This window comes from Prorops nasuta, unplaced genomic scaffold (assembly GCF_024137725.1).
Source record: "Prorops nasuta isolate Cenicafe-Biocafe unplaced genomic scaffold, Cenicafe_Pnas_1.2 PNAS00018, whole genome shotgun sequence".
NCBI lineage: Eukaryota > Metazoa > Arthropoda > Insecta > Hymenoptera > Bethylidae > Prorops > Prorops nasuta.
In genome coordinates this window covers 3,803,721-3,819,932 of record NW_027116815.1, presented here as the reverse complement: position 1 = coordinate 3,819,932, position 16,212 = coordinate 3,803,721, and the positions used below count along the sequence as shown (strand labels likewise).

General features: G+C 37.8%; 2 protein-coding genes and 1 long non-coding RNA gene across 4 annotated transcripts; 1 reads left to right on the top strand and 2 right to left on the bottom strand.

Moving 5' to 3' along the window:
- Position 1: 1 nt before the first annotated feature.
- On the bottom strand, positions 2-6,834 carry LOC136779868 (sialin-like). Of its 2 annotated transcripts, none has more exons than XM_066737768.1 (12): positions 6,757-6,834; positions 6,398-6,471; positions 4,544-4,947; positions 2,693-2,877; positions 2,425-2,555; positions 2,094-2,199; positions 1,887-1,971; positions 1,586-1,806; positions 1,365-1,511; positions 1,149-1,281; positions 687-928; positions 2-613 (listed from the first exon to the last, which is right to left on the bottom strand). In XM_066737768.1, exons 3-12 carry the CDS (start codon positions 4,566-4,568, stop codon positions 401-403), a joined length of 1,488 nt encoding a protein of 495 aa, XP_066593865.1. In that variant the 5' UTR covers positions 4,569-4,947; positions 6,398-6,471; positions 6,757-6,834; the 3' UTR covers positions 2-400. The 2 variants fall into 2 exon arrangements, with proteins under 2 accessions (XP_066593865.1, XP_066593867.1); XM_066737770.1 differs by lacking the exon at positions 6,757-6,834 and adding an exon at positions 6,549-6,748.
- Positions 6,835-6,997: 163 nt separating this feature from the next.
- On the top strand, positions 6,998-7,815 carry LOC136779869 (uncharacterized). Its single transcript, XR_010823683.1, has 3 exons — positions 6,998-7,488; positions 7,581-7,621; positions 7,709-7,815. It is a non-coding gene; the product is annotated as an uncharacterized lncRNA (long non-coding RNA).
- A 104-nt stretch (positions 7,816-7,919) lies between these two features.
- LOC136779865 (collagen alpha-1(II) chain-like) lies at positions 7,920-14,829 on the bottom strand. Its single transcript, XM_066737765.1, has 26 exons — positions 14,599-14,829; positions 13,889-13,954; positions 13,747-13,815; positions 13,638-13,681; positions 13,498-13,557; positions 13,301-13,414; positions 13,095-13,227; positions 12,907-13,031; positions 12,633-12,839; positions 12,459-12,557; positions 12,268-12,376; positions 11,991-12,178; positions 11,621-11,926; positions 11,234-11,557; positions 10,975-11,172; positions 10,761-10,905; positions 10,429-10,689; positions 10,217-10,350; positions 9,880-10,149; positions 9,600-9,815; positions 9,440-9,529; positions 8,990-9,371; positions 8,702-8,920; positions 8,469-8,641; positions 8,154-8,375; positions 7,920-8,087 (listed from the first exon to the last, which is right to left on the bottom strand). Exons 1-26 carry the CDS (start codon positions 14,804-14,806, stop codon positions 7,941-7,943), a joined length of 4,509 nt encoding a protein of 1,502 aa, XP_066593862.1. The 5' UTR covers positions 14,807-14,829; the 3' UTR covers positions 7,920-7,940.
- Positions 14,830-16,212: the final 1,383 nt, after the last annotated feature.

Here is a 16,212-nt window from a genome sequence, read left to right as displayed (position 1 = left end):
ATTTCTTTTTTCTAAGAAAATTTAATTGACATATACAGTGGAAAACTCCAATTTTTTCCATAAATACAAAGTCATATAAATAATAAATTACCATAAGAACATTATAGAATCATTCTACTTTACGCACTCAATCATATCTTTGGTCTACCTAATTTTTTAAACCCGATACTACTGACCTAATGTGATATATAAAAATTAACTTGGAAAAATTTGTTTATCTTACTTTAAAATATTAATAAAAATAGCTTGTACAATTAAATGGGATCTATCATGTACCGTTTCTGCTTACTGAAAAATATATAAAACCTGAGCGATTATATGCACAAAGAATGAGATTGTTGGATGATTTGTACTAAATTTTTGTGAGTTATGAGTACGTTTTCGCCTAAAAATACTAAATTTATAAACGTGCATTTTCATCATCATCGTTAGTGTCTTTCCCACCCCTTGAGCGTGCGTTTATACTTGTTTCTTCGTCAGATGCATTTTCATTTGTTTTAGCGCTATTCCATGGTTGAATATCAGTTGAACCAAAAAGCCAGAAAAAGACTGTTGCTGATGTGAAAACAGCAGTTGATATCCAGAACATGATACGCCATTCTTCAATACCATTCTATAAAATAAATAAATATATATAACATGAATCTCATAAAAATAAATATTTAATTCCTCAAATTTTAAATTACCCTTTCGTTCGTTAGAGCACCAATAATTGGAGGTATGATAAATCCAGGAAAACTGCCGAAAGTGTTCATAATACCATATAAAGAGCCGGCATAATTAGGCGCTAAATCTTGATGGTTAACTAAATTGGTTTGGCAAGCAGCTCCATTGAATGTTAGAGCTAATATTAACATTACAATCGCAGTCACTGAGTCGCATCCAGCATAAGTCATAATAAGGAGGCATAATGCAGGTCCCATGTGAGCTATTAAAAGGAGACTTTATATAACATCATTATCATATTAGGTGACTCACTTGAACTCACGATTAAAAACAGTAAATACAACGCAAACTGTACTAAATGCAAGTAACACCTCCGCAAACCAATTATTTAATCAGGTTGAATTATCAAATGAAACAACAAGAGTTGACCGAGAATGAAAAAAACACAATATACGTGAAAATTAAGCTTATACGATACTTACAGCACAACATGAATAATTTACGAATCCAGCCTAATGTCAAGAAATTCTTCCTTCTTATGTAATCTCCGGCTGCTGCGAACACAACACCGGCGCCAAGTCTAGCGATGTAAGGTAATCCAGTGATAGGTCCGCCCTAAAAGAACCGTTAAAGATGTATGATACTATCAATTACCATCGAGATACGACAATTAAATAACTATACTATAGAAAACTAACAGATTTCATGTCAAATCCTAAAACTTCCAAGGTGTATTTTGGTCCATTGGTAGCGATGAAGTAAATGCCCCACATATTAGCAAAGTGAGCCCAAAGCAATACCAAAAATGGTAACGAAGTAAAGACTGCTCTTGCTGGTAGTTTGACCTAAAGAAGAATACACTGTTGGTTTTCTAGCTCGCTGCTTTTTATCATCTAAATTGATGAGTGAAAATTCAAACCTTTTGCTTTGATACAGTAGTGCCAATTTGCTCTTTAATATATGCTTTTTCCTTGTCAGTGATTGATGGATGTATATCAGGAGTATCATGAATTAAATATACCCATAAAGCCCAGAAAATCAAGATTAGTGATGTTGTTACGTAATAAGAGGCTTTCCAGCCGAACGCACTAATGACTTGACCACACAGAGAAAACGTCACGACTGTGCCAAAGGGACCGCCTAAAAGAATTAAAAATCGGTAAAACCCTTATTCGCAATCCTATTTAATTTATTACAAAAATATTATTAACATCTTTTACCTTGCATTGTCCAAACGAACATGCCCTTTTCACTGGGTGGTACCCATCTGGCAATCATAGCATGTAGCGCCGGATATACGGCAGCCTGAAAGTGTATTATTCATAATTTTTTTTTCCCTGAACCCCAAATATCAAACGAAAATTCATCAAAACGGATCAGTTAAAAAATAGACTGTGCTCCAGTGAATTTGAAAGAATGAAACTTACTCCGAAGAAGCCCATGAAGAATCGCAGTGCAAAAACCAAGCCATAATGTAACCCAGCAGCCAGTGGCATCAAAAGATTCAGCAAGGCAGGAATTAATGTAGCGAATCTATGCGGTTAGAATACAGAATGTTTGATTAATATCTCGCCACACGTTTTGACGTTATTACGTCACAGCCAACTGTAGGAAAATGTTGGAATATAAATAGAAAACTTAAAATACAAAAATATTTTTTACTTTTATTCCTCCACTATTACCTCTAATATTTTACACAAACTCATTTGCTTCTGTCGTTTCTCCGAGGTAAAAAATATAAAAAAAAATCCTACTTACGCAACAACTTTAGAACCACCGTATCTTTCGGCAAGAAGACCGGCTGGTACACTGGCCGGAAGGACACCATAGAAATATCCTGACAGTAAGAATCCTTGAACGTGTTGGTTCCACTCAAATCGCTCACCATACTGTGCAAAGATTCAGTATGATTAGTCGGCAGAATTTTTGGATAATTCAAAACATTGATATTTCTCAAAACATAAGATTTTTTTACTAATATGCAAGACAAGAATAAGAAGGATATTTAAAAACATGGAAAACTAACGTCTTTAAGCTCAACCGTCTTATTCGTCATTAAAGCAACTGTACAAGCAGGTCCTGTCTTTCCATCCTTGCTAACTGCTTTTGACATGGCAACGATGGTGATGGATAAATTAGTTCGAATCATGTATGAAAACATACATGCCAGGAACATCATCACCCCGAGGACCATACGCCGCGGTATCTTTTCTGCAAAAATATAATTTTGTAACTAGGATATAATTAATATTAAAAGAATCATTACATAAATCAGACTATTTCTCTATTCTTCTACAAAATTATGCCTTTTTTTTATTCTTCGACTGATTTCACTATTGTTTTCTTGTCAAAGTGACTGGTCATCACTATTACTATGAGTACGAATGGCTGGGTAATGTTTAAAAAAAAGAACAAATTTTACTAGGAAGTAGTAATAATGATTAAAAAGGAAAGGAACGTTTTGCGAATCGATGACGTTCGGTACATCTGCCAAAGAGATAATTTCAGACATAATATTATGTAGGAAGTAAACTGTCTGCACAAAACACGTTTCGAGTAGAATTGAAATTTTCCAAGTACTTGCAGAAAAAATTTGCCTAGCTATCAATTATTTTCGGCAAACAATCGCTATTTCTTAGAGTCATTTATGCAAACCAATGCACTTAAAAATCATGAAGCGCAGTGTGGCTTTAATTTGAATGGAATAAATAGAAATAATTAAATGTATGACGTGTCTAGACAGGGTAAAGAATGTCCGTGACCCTATTTTGGATAATTATGATTAAGGCTATTGTGACTTTACGTAACAATTCGAGGCCCAGAAGAATAATTATTATTATAGAAAATAAAGTTAAACGCGAATGCAGCTCATTGAATTTTTATGTGATTATAAAAGCGAGGTAGCTAGAAACTTCGATAACTCATGGACGATTGCAAAATATTTTTTTGTGTGTTGTAAAGAATTGTCAAATTTTCAACTCAATTTGATCATATAGAAATTCGACGAACTCCAAGAGTAATCTTAATTTTCTGCAAATACTCTACGAAACATAAATTATATACTCTGAGTTGAACCTTATATTATGTATCATATCAGTCTAGCACAATACAAGTGTTTATTCCATTGAATAGCGTAAATTTGCTCGCGGGTCAAGTGTTATTGTGATAGTGAAAAAAAAGTAAACAAACACGAACACATAACATTTTATTTAGTTTATTCTTGATATTTATCTAGATTTTTCTTCCATTTGTTTGAAAACTAGAAACATTAAATAGCAGGCTTAAATCGCATTTTATTAGTTTTATTTTAGTTTTTCTGGAAAAGAGAAATCCCCTGTTATATGCGACCTTCCTGCAAATGACTTACAGATACGCGTTATGCGATGTTGAATCTATTTTTGCAATCTGCAGTATGTGTGTGGGAAGTGGGGAGGTGAGGGTGGCGTCTGATAATAACAAAACCTCAGATTACAAATATAAAGCACAGGATGAAAAGAATATTTTAAGTTAATGTCACGCGTTGTAAGGGTTAAGAGATAGGACGCGCATTATTTAATCGATTACTAATTACAACACAACTTTTCTTTGATTTTTTTATAATTAATCGCTTATTATATAATTTATTTCTGCCTTTTTCTAAGTTGTGGAGATGCTTGACTAGCTATACGATTTCAAAATGTATAAATGTTGGTTCTATCATCGTTTATGTACATATTTCAATAAAAACAAATGCTGCGACTATAAGCTAACACAAATCGATTGAATTTATTTAAATGAATATGTATTACGAGTGACGATACAATATTTGCATTTCAGTCTGCTGGCCGCTTCAAATAAATAAAGAATTTCCGGCTTAGCAGGATCGTTTAATACTCACCGTTGAACTTCCGAAAAAGGGCCATTCTGTCTTGATTCGTGCAAATTGTCAAGAAGATAGGATTGATGTGATTGAGAGATGATCCGATTGAAAGACCGTTTAAAAATTAGCGCCACTCGATAATAACCAATGAGAGCAGAAGGACCTCAGTGGCGACACCCTAGTTCAAAAAGGTCGCTTTTGAAAATTCGCAGGGATGGCGTTCCTTTTCAATAGAGTAGCTAATAGGTATCCAGATAAATGTTCAGATGGCGACAGTTTCGTTTGGTCGTCGTTGCCTCATACTTCCTGTACCGCGAAAAAAGTAAAGTTCCCCACACTCGATATTTCTATTCAACAATGACGCTTCTCTCGATCGGTTCCCAACTCGAAGACGTTTGGTATTCAGTCCAATGAGTCGTCAACTGAAAAATAACACAAGCCTTACTTATTAAGCAGAAGAGACCGGTGCTGTGCATTCAAACTCTAAATTTACACTGACGCAATACCAGAATAGCCGCGTGCTTGCGCAACATTGCGTGGTGGTTTACTACAGTTTACTACTTGATCGTCAAGTTCCCCTAACCCTTTTACATCAAATGGTGCAAACCCATGGACCTAGTAAATTTCCATTAGGCATTGTAATCATTTATTGGCAGCTGGTAAACCATCCATCTTACACATAAACCTCTCCTTGTTGAACGGTTATGTATCAGAAACGAGATTAAAGATTGTTTATAGAAGTCACAGCTCAAGTACACGGGAAAGAATTTTGTGTCACGAAATTAGATCGAATAATGCAAATAATTATATTCTATAGGCGAAGACGATTCAAGTAACAAATATTTCCCATGAAGTATCGAGACAATTAATGATTCAAATTCAATAGGAAAACGTAATTGTGTCTGTACGTGCTGGTGTGTTTAAATATTGCTAATAAACAGAGATCAAGAGCCCCATTGTCATCGGCAAGTATTTCCTATGGAGACCCACAAGTTAAAAGGCACTGATTAACGAGTGCCATTCCCACGAGAATATTCTCCGTGCTTTTATACGTTCAATTAAATTTGCTGCGATCACCAATTTAAATAAAACCGTCACACTTTACACCGAGGCGCCTGTCACCCAGTTCTATATCCATGCTTTGATATAAAATCAAAATTTCAGCAGTGACTACTATAGTTGATTGATCCTCGATTTTATTCTTTGAATTGGTCTAAAAACTTCAAGTTGCCAATATCAGTCTTCATTATAAGATATTTTTGCTGATTCTTATTTATTGGACGTAAGTTATTTGCGGAATTGTAGTATCGTAACACTTTATGTACTTTACGTTTGTGATAAAGCCACTCCAGTCACTCCTTCGTAACGGGGGAAAGACACGTGGCTACTAAAATCTGCAATATATCTCGATTCGCATCTAATTTTACATAAAAACAAGTTGGTATTGAAACATGCTTCAACAAGACGGAATTTGCTCAATATGTTAACAATCGTGCAAATGTGTCAATCTTAAATATTATTCTGTTGAACAACAGCCGCCAGCTGCATAAGTTACAAGAGTGGGCAAAAAATAATTATTTGTTTATATTCAGTGTTAGAGAGAGAGAGAGAGAAAGAGAGTGAAGGAAACCCGTTGAGTCTACCGGCGCTAAAGATTAAAGTAGCTACGAACAGCATTTTATTTGCTAACAGAATCAAAGATAAAAAAAATATGTGTGCGACCCGGATTCTAAGTAATGTAATCCACGCTGTTCCTAATGTGGAGTATACAGAAAATAAGCGTGTTCTACGCGATCTTGAAACTGTTGTATGAAAATCTATCTATTGTACCATGTTTAACCAAAATCTCTTCTCGATTTATTCAAGTCTTACCTCAAAAAATTAGCGATGATCCTGAGAATCGCAGAATTTGGAGGACGTAGAAATTGAGTCGTCGATCAATAATCCTAAAGAAGCGCTCGGTTTTAGTAAACATTTAACTGATAGGTCAACAGTGCATGAAAAGGTTGCATATCACCACTACACTTGATTAAGCTGTCGTTAAATTATGTTGCTTGGTAGTCGGTGGAACCGTAAAATAAGCTTTGCGATTTTAATTTCTGCTAAAGTCAGGTTAGGCTATCCAACACCTCGACCTTTCCTGATGCGCGATCAAAACGCGACTGAACTGAACTCGAACTGAGCTGAATTCAGCTGAACCGAACTAACCGAAGTAGTGGTGAAGTACTTACTGAACTGAACTACACAAAAACCAAACCAGCTCGTGCGAGATATTGCCTTGAACAGTTGTCTGCCTGGCCTGACATTCCTCTGCTTCTGCCTTTGCTCTCCTCTCCTTTTTCCTCTTGCGACCTCCTCCCCACTTCCCGCTTCATTTCCCTCACCCACACCTAATCAATGCGGCCGTAGTAGTGTAGGTCAATGTAGGTGAAGTGCATGTAAGTAGCGTCACTAGCATCACGCACGCTGCCATGGTCACCTGTCACCTGTTGAACTATTCACCAGTCACAACAGTTCAGTTGTTCAGTTCACAGATGAACAAATGAACAAATTGTAAATCTGCTTGTACATGTTGCAATGTATTATGTATACGATTTGTGTCTGTATGTGTAAAACTCAGCCTTCCATTGTCCATTGAATAATTTGAACTTTGATGCTTTTTCATTCGATCGTTTTTACGATGTATGGCGCGTAAAATTCTTAGAATTTAACTTCAGATGCTCAAACGCGCCTCGTCAAGTCAACCTTAACGTGACCTTTAATCGATTATTCGAAGGTTTCCACTTGTAAACAAAAATCTGTTTTTTATGTGTAGTATGTTATATTACGTCACTTGCTTTTTTCTCTAAATTTTTTTCAGTAAGCCAACTCTTAATATATTGTTATATAACCTTAAAAATTCAATTAATGCATTATTTACTCTTCGCATATCGATTTACAAAATAATTTTCACTTAAATTTAGGTATATATTATTATATTCTCTACAGAGACTCCTTTTATAATAATAATTCATTCTTTTAATAATTGTATTTTTTAACATTTATTTGCTTACAGATTATGATTTGTTAACTAAATAAATGACATTATAGAGAAAAGTAATGTACCTTTAATAATTATTGTTATGATTACCTTAAAAAAAGAAGCGTTGAACTTATATTTATGTAATCACTTAAAATATATAGGTGCAATATATTTAAATTAACAATGACTTGGCAGTGAAGAGCACTTATGTTAATTGTGTATAATATTTAGTATTATGGCGTATTAGTCTGAAGTAACTTTAATTTAAACAATACAGGCCATTATTTTAATTGCAAAATTAATACGAGTATATATTTGAAGAGTGCTGAAAATCTATCTTTATATTTTAATATATGTGAGTATAAAACCTACTATTAAGCATTGTCATTTTGTTTAAGAATAGCATACAGGTCCAACTTCAATAGCAAAAGTTTGGTCAGGTTTCCCTATATCACGTAGAGCCACATCAAGTATAGGAAGTCTGGTAGGCTTATTTGTTTCGTATAAAATGATTGTCTTGCCCCATTTTTCTTGACGTGTCTAAAAAGTAAATAACTATAATAATATCTATTTCCAACATTGCAAACTTGACAGTTATTGACATACTCTGCATTCATCTATTAGCATTTCATATTTCAGTTGCTGATTTCCACGTGGAGTCAACTCAATATCGTTCCAAGCTAATAGCTTCAAACCTCTCCTGTATGTTTTATGATCTGAGTCAAAATATGCTACAGATTTCTTACAATGATATGTAAGATTTTGATGAGCTTGTTTGGACAATAATTGTAAAAATCCAATTTGATTACTATCTGCCTTGTAGTTGATCTTAAAAATATAATAATATACTTTGTCAAACCATTGTTATTTGAATATTGCGTTTATTTTCAAGACAAATTAAAAATTAAAATATATTTTTACCCTCATGCCTCCTTCTATATCATTGAGCCAAGTTTCTTGTTGATCAGTCAGATATGTTACATCTGCAGAACGCGATGGATGAGGTAAAATGCAAGTTGCCTGTTTTTCAAAATCGCAAAATGCTAAAATTGCATCTCGTGTATCCCCCTCGTTAGGATCAATCCAATATTCTCCTATAACGTAGTAAAGTATTAGGCAAAATTTCAAAAAATAATCTGTTATTAAAATCTTACCCGTTGGTTTTTCTGGATAAGCAGCAAATAAATCTCTGCAAGTTTTAGCTGGTGAATTTTTCTCACCATCTGGTTTTACCAATTTTTGAAAAGATTTCCTCAGTTGTTCATAAGTTTTCGTAATTAATTCCTTTCTCTCCTGTTCCGTCATATCTTTTCCGAAGATTCTGGCTGGCTCATCACCACTGAGAGGGTCAGGTCCTTTTGTTTGACCTTGTCCTTGAAAATCAAACGATAAGCTTCAATGTGATTAAAAAAGAAAATAGGAGTCATTAATTATTAGGGTACCTAAAAGAGCTGCTAATGAGGCAGCATCATATCCTAAACCAATTTCGCCCGGTGGTCCCGGAGGACCGGGTGGACCAGGTGGTCCTGCCTGCCCATGACGACCTTCCTCGCCGGGAGGTCCTCTTGGTCCTGGATTCCCAGTAAGTCCAATTGGACCAGGTTCTCCATCCCTACCAGGGATACCTCTGGAACCAACTTCACCATCTTTTCCTGGTATTCCTGGAATACCAGGAGCACCTTTATCGCCAGGAATACCTGGAGCTCCTGGTAGACCTTGCAAACCATTAAAACCACGATGTCCTTTTGCCCCTTTTGGACCTTCTTCACCACGATCTCCTTTTGGTCCCTCCAATCCGATTGGCCCTGGCTTGCCTCTAGGTCCCTTGAATCGATGAAAAAGAATAATAAATAAAACTGTATTAATTTCATTTGTTTAATGCTTTAATTTACCGCTTGACCCTCTACACCTTGAGGACCCATCTCCCCTTTTGGACCTCTTTCTCCAGCTAATCCTGGTATACCTGATGATCCTGGTGGTCCCTGTTAAACAAACATTATTTTTAAAATGAATAACATATTAAAGTGCGAAACTATAATTTTTTAAACTTACTGGTAATCCTGGTGGGCCTGATGATCCAGGAGAGCCAGATGCACCGGGTGGCCCTTTATCACCAGGTCTGCCGTTAATTCCTGGTGTTCCTGGTTTGCCAGCAGGTCCTTCCGGGCCAGGTTCTCCAGAGGGACCTGGTGGCCCATTAGGACCAATTAATCCAGGAGATCCAGTGAGACCTTCAGGTCCTGGTTTTCCCGGTGCCCCTGTTTCGCCCTATTTGATACATTTTTTTTATTAAGATAAAAATATTAAATATAAAAAATAGACTACCACTTACTGGTGCACCACGTAATCCTCTCGCTCCTATCGATCCCGTTGGTCCAGGTAGACCTGGTAATCCTCTTTCTCCTGGCAAACCTTGAAGTCCTTGAGGCCCAGCTGGTCCTATAGGCCCTTCCGATCCTGACTCTCCTTTAAAACCATCTATACCAGGCGGTCCAGAAACTCCCATCGGACCGGGACTGCCGGGTCTTCCCGGTTCTCCAGAATTTCCTTTAATTCCAGGTAGGCCTATCAAACCCGGTGGACCTCCTGCACCAGGTGGACCCTAAAATAATCATTTCTTAAATTTCTTTAACACATAATTTTATAGTTTTATACGAAAAATAATATACAGCAGGTCCTATCAATCCTGGAAGTCCAGGTGGTCCTATAATTCCAACTTCTCCTCTCGGTCCAGGCTCTCCTCTACCTCCCTTAGCCCCGGTTAATCCAGTCAAGCCAGTTAAGCCAATTTCACCAGGGTTACCTAAAATATGAGAAATAAGATATCACAATAAATGTATAAATTAATTTAAGAGTGTGTTTCCATTAATCAAATATTTACCAGCTGGTCCAGGATTCCCTTGATCTCCTTTTAACCCAGGATATCCACGATCTCCCTTAAGGCCAGTTAATCCTGACAATCCCGTAGGTCCGGGGAAGCCTTGAAGTCCTTGTGGTCCTTGTGGACCTCTCTCTCCCACACCGCCTGGTGCGCCAGGTTCTCCAGTTGACCCAGGTGGTCCAGGATCACCCCTCTCTGCTGGTTCGCCTGGAGGACCTGGTGGGCCAACTTGTCCTTGTGGACCGCGCTCTCCAATTCGACCTGTTTATGAAACCGTTGTAATCTCAGAAACTTTTGAAGTGTATATATATATAAATATACGAAGAGTCAACCTGATGGTCCTTCTGGTCCGACTGGTCCAATCATTCCTCTTTCTCCCTTGATACCAGGCTCGCCAGGAAGTCCTCTTACTCCCGGAAGCCCTACTATTCCCGAAGATCCAATGCTTCCTTTATCGCCTTTAGGACCAGGCGATCCCTTTTTTATAAAATTATAGTACACTCTTATATAATCCAAAGTTATTTATTTGTGGTGGAAAGAACCTACGGGTGGTCCATCTGGTCCTTGAGTTCCAGGCTCGCCTCTTGGTCCCAGTAACCCAGGTGCTCCAGCTTGTCCACGGTCACCAGGAAACCCTCGTTCTCCTCTGTTGCCGATTACACCTGGTGGGCCTGGGGCTCCCTGTACACCCGGTTGTCCATCTTTTCCTGGCTCTCCCGGATTACCAGATTGCCCCGGAAGACCCTACATTATTAAAATATATAATAGAGCTTTTTCAATAAAAATGTTAAAAAATGCATTTTACCTGAAATCCTCTTGGCCCAATAGGACCAGGCTGGCCCCTTTCTCCATCCGGTCCTGATGGACCTGGTAGACCTGATGGACCAGGAGCACCATCTTTTCCTATGTCTCCTCTTGGACCAGGCGGTCCTGGATTCCCTGGTTCACCATCTTTACCAGGTTCTCCAGGAAAACCTTTCTCGCCAGATAGTCCTAATGGTCCTGGTAATCCTTGTAAACCTGGAGGTCCCTGTTCACCAGGCTTCCCATCTGCACCTTGAATACCGCGTTCCCCAGGATTTCCTGGTTTTCCTTGAGTGCCAGGTCGACCCACTATACCTCTGGGTCCCTTTTTAAAAGTTTAGTGCATTAAATTTCATAAATATTTTTCTTTCCCGTAGTTGTAATGTACCTGTAATCCTGGAGAACCAGGACGACCAGGATCACCTGTATTTCCCTTGGGTCCTATACTTCCAGTTAAACCACGATCTCCATTCTGGCCTTTTGGGCCGATAGGTCCATCTGGTCCCGGAAGTCCATGAGGACCAGGCGGACCTCTTTCACCAGTGGGTCCAGGAGCTCCAATAGGTCCACGGATTCCCCTTTTACCTCGTTTACCCTCATTTCCAGGAGGACCAGGAACACCTCTGGGTCCAGGACTTCCCGATTCACCCTTCGTCCCGCTTTCACCTTTTAATCCTCGTTCACCAGGAAACCCCTATAATGCATATACTCATAGAGATATAAGTTAAATTATGCACAATATCGTATATGAAACGTACAGGTGCTCCTTTGCTTCCAGGTATACCTGGATTACCAGCTTCACCCGGTGAACCGCGAGCTCCAGGGAAACCAGGTGGACCAACCAATCCAGTTGCACCCACAGATCCTTTCTCTCCGGACGTTCCATCTTTACCTTGCGGACCTTGTGGTCCCGTTTCACCAGGTTGACCTGGTCGGCCTGCTTCACCTTTAAAATATAATCAGTCGTTTTCATTTATTCTATTGTTGTAACATTTCTAAATATTAATGCAATTATATTTAAATGAAAATTAAAACCTCGTGGTCCTTGAGGTCCTTGGCTTCCTTTTGGTCCTTGTATACCTTGATCTCCTTTTGCTCCGGAACTACCTGGAAAACCAGGAGGTCCTGATTTCCCTGGTGAACCCTATACCAATTAAAGTAAAAAATAATATCATTGTTCTTGCTTAAATTGTTTCATTATTATTTTTTTTTCTTCGTAAACTTACAGGTGAGCCAGGAGGTCCGGCAATACCATCTACACCCCTCAATCCTGGTGGCCCAGATGATCCTTCCCTTCCTCGTTCTCCTCGTGGACCCGAAGGTCCCTAAAAGATGCATAAAACTTTCAAATTGTTCAGTTAAAAAAACAGTATTACTATAAGGAATAAAAGAAAATTTACAATCGGTCCAATAGATCCTATTGGTCCTGGACCTCCGGCTGACCCTTTTTCTCCTGATAATCCTTGCTCCCCTTTCGCACCATCCAGACCCGGAAAGCCACGATGACCTTTTACCCCTGGCAGACCAGGCATTCCAGGCAAGCCTCTTGGTCCTGGTGGACCAGAAGATCCTTGAGGTCCAGCTTCTCCATCGTCTCCACTTTCTCCCTAATGAAAACAATAATATTTTGCAAAGTGTCGTAGTTATATTTACAGAGTAATTTATCTGTCATACGTCTTTTCCAGGCAATCCAGGTAAACCTCGTGGGCCTTGTGCTCCAGTAGGTCCAGGATTACCAGGTTCACCAGGCTCTCCTCGTATTCCTTGAAATCCTTGTGGGCCTGGTATTCCAGGAGCACCTTTAAATAAATACGTAAATAAAGTTCATTTGCTACTGTCCTCAAAAAGTAAAACGTACTAACCTGGTGGTCCACGAGGACCTACTGGACCCACTTGAGCCTGAATATATCCATATGCCTCGGGAGATGCTATTCCCGATGGTCCTTTATCCCCACTTGCTTGAGATAATGCCAATTGCTGATAATACAGTGATACCTAAAACCAATTTATTCTTTTACTTTAAACATTTTACTGGTTTTAACAAAGTCATATCTAATATTAAAATTACATCAGGTACAAGGCCTGGGGGGCCTGGAGGTCCAGGAATTCCTGGGGTTCCTGGCTGCCCAGGAAAACCTGCATCACCAGGTCTGCCTATATCGCCAGGACGTCCAGGATCACCCTGAAATTTTATGATTGTTTAACCATTTTAATCCCAACACACACATAAGACAGTTTTATAAAATGGTACAAAACTACACTCACACGAGGACCTGCAATACTGGCATACTGATTACTCTCTCCGGGTAAAATTTCAGTCGACGTCTAAAGTGAATCAGTCAATTTTATTAAAAACTGTTTGAACTATAAATATATAAGTTATCATTTCTTTAAGTTTGAATTACCGAATCGTCTCGATTATCCGGTGTTAACGATCTATCTAGAAATTCTGGTAAAAAGACTGTAGTAGTATTTATTCTGTTTTTATATGCGAGATCTAAGTGAAATACGTACCACGCTGCAATCGTGGAGTTGTCAACTTAACGTGATCTTCATAATTTTCCGAAACATATGAAGGAGATCCTTTATAAAATAGTGGTTATATTTTTATTGAGTAATTAATAGTTGGTTTTATAAAAGCTTTGAAAAAACGTACCTATATTGGCTGAACTGTAGACAGGAATTGACGTTGTTACCGGAAGAGGCGAATGAGATGTAGTTTCTAAAATATAGAGTAAGCGTGAGAAACATTTAGCAATCGTAATCTATAAGAGGAAGACGAATCAATAACGACATTTTTTCAGCTGATCGAGAGAATTCAATTATACTATGTAAATGATATAGGAAGTAATTGATGGATGAGACGATTAATTTCATTTGATCAATTTGAAGAGAGATTAATTGGGTGTTTGTTGTGCTACTTCCGGTCTTCTGTATTGATAATAAAATATACCTAATAATTATTTACTATATCCACTGTAAAATATAACGTTCAAGCAAAAAAAGCTAAGAACTATTGCTCCATTTTATTCGAGGGAAAAAAGAAAGACGACGAGAGATTACATGTCACGTCCTACTACTATTTAACCCCTTAAACGAACCAGTTCACTGAAACAGCATGGAAAATTGACGAAATGGAACAATTCTGTAACTATGTTGAATCAGTTAGCACGCTGTTTAATCATTAAGCGAATGACAAAGTATTAAGCTCCTTAAACGTTTCTCAAAATTCATTCGGTTTTCCCAGTGTAGCAATTTATTTTTTTTTCCAATGAACAGATTCGTTTTTGTTAGAAATTGAATGAGAAAAAAAATTACATGTTAATTTAATTATTAGCATTAATTTTTAAATAAGCCTGAACTCACCATTTTTCTCCTCGTATTCATCATAAGTATCATAATACGCATAATCAGAGTAGTCAGGGCTTCCAGGTTGTCGTTGGTCTTGTACTGGCCTGACACGTTTTTTGTGATTAGTTTTGGCAGCGAAAACCTGGTGGAAATGAGTTTGGTCGATGAGGATCAACTGAACGAGCAGCAGAGCAGCTGTGAGCACGTGGACTTTTGGCCACATTGGTAAAGCGCAACTGCTCCTCAGGGCAGCCAAGAAGCGGCAAGAAGAGCCCCGTTCAATCCATCAATTTCACCCACCGAAGTATCCTCTTCTCTCCTATGTCCTCGGTTCGTCTATTCAGTCTCAGGAGTCACTACTATCTACCGACTACGAGTACGGAATCGTCTTCTCTCGAACGCCGTCAACTCCAACTTTGTCTTTCATTTCCCATCGGTCGTCCCCCGACCCGAGGAGCCCACTAGACTTATAAACTTCCTCACACCAACGACGTATCATCTATTTAGCAGATGCTCTACTGATCATTTAAACAGGTCATCATCCTCTGGCTTACACCATCCTCACCCGAAACATTTTCCCTTCTCTCTTCCTCCACACTCCCCCTCTATTTCTTTTTTGCACTCATCATCCTATTCCTATAATACATGATTGTCCACACCACCATTCCCCGGTAGCAAAATAGGTAATTTTTATGTCATGATGAGCAGAAATCTAGTCATTTTTACATTATTTGCACCAATTTTACTTCCGGGACTTTTGTAATGTTTTAACCAACATAAAAAATTTTTTGCACAAATAAATGTATCTTTCAAATTTATGCTATTTCATACAATACTTTTAGCCACTCGTCCACAAGTCTCGAAAATAAGTTTCCATGACGTTATTCCACTTTTTGCTAGGAAATCATTACTTTCACAATGTGGCGCCAGATCCGCGTGGAACAGTGCAGTGAGACTGCCACTATAAGTTAATAAGTTTATTAAACGACAATGATCGTTGTAGTGGCCGCATTCTCCGAGCTTGTCTTTCTTCGCAAGTGCGTTAACTATAATAAACTTTATTGACCCGCGGTTCTTCGTTTATTACAAATGGCGATAAATCAGAGTTGTATCCTATTTCTAGGACTGCCGACAGGTCATCATTTGGGCATAGAATATTTGAAGATACTTTCTGCATTTTTCCTTACAAAAAAATAAACAAATTGATATACCGATTTTGCAAGAAATGTAACTAAATTGAAGAAGCCTTCAATGTTCCGCGATCTTCCAATAGATATCTATAATATCTGTCATAAAGAAGAATAACAATAATGAAAAATTTGGATATTATCCTATATACATACTCAGTATTATTCGAAAATATGGCTCTTTCATCCGTTTGATTGTATTACACAATCAACATTGTACAAGTAAGAGAATGTGTCATATGTCTACTGATGAAGTTTACAGACCTCGTGTATAACTTATTTCACTATGGTAATAAGTAGAACATCATGATAAACCCATAAAAGAGTTTTGACAATAACGAATAAAAATATTTAAATCTATAGTTAGATATCCATTTTTTATTTAATTATGTACTAAAACGACTACCTTACAATTATAAGGCTGTTATATTGATAAATTTAT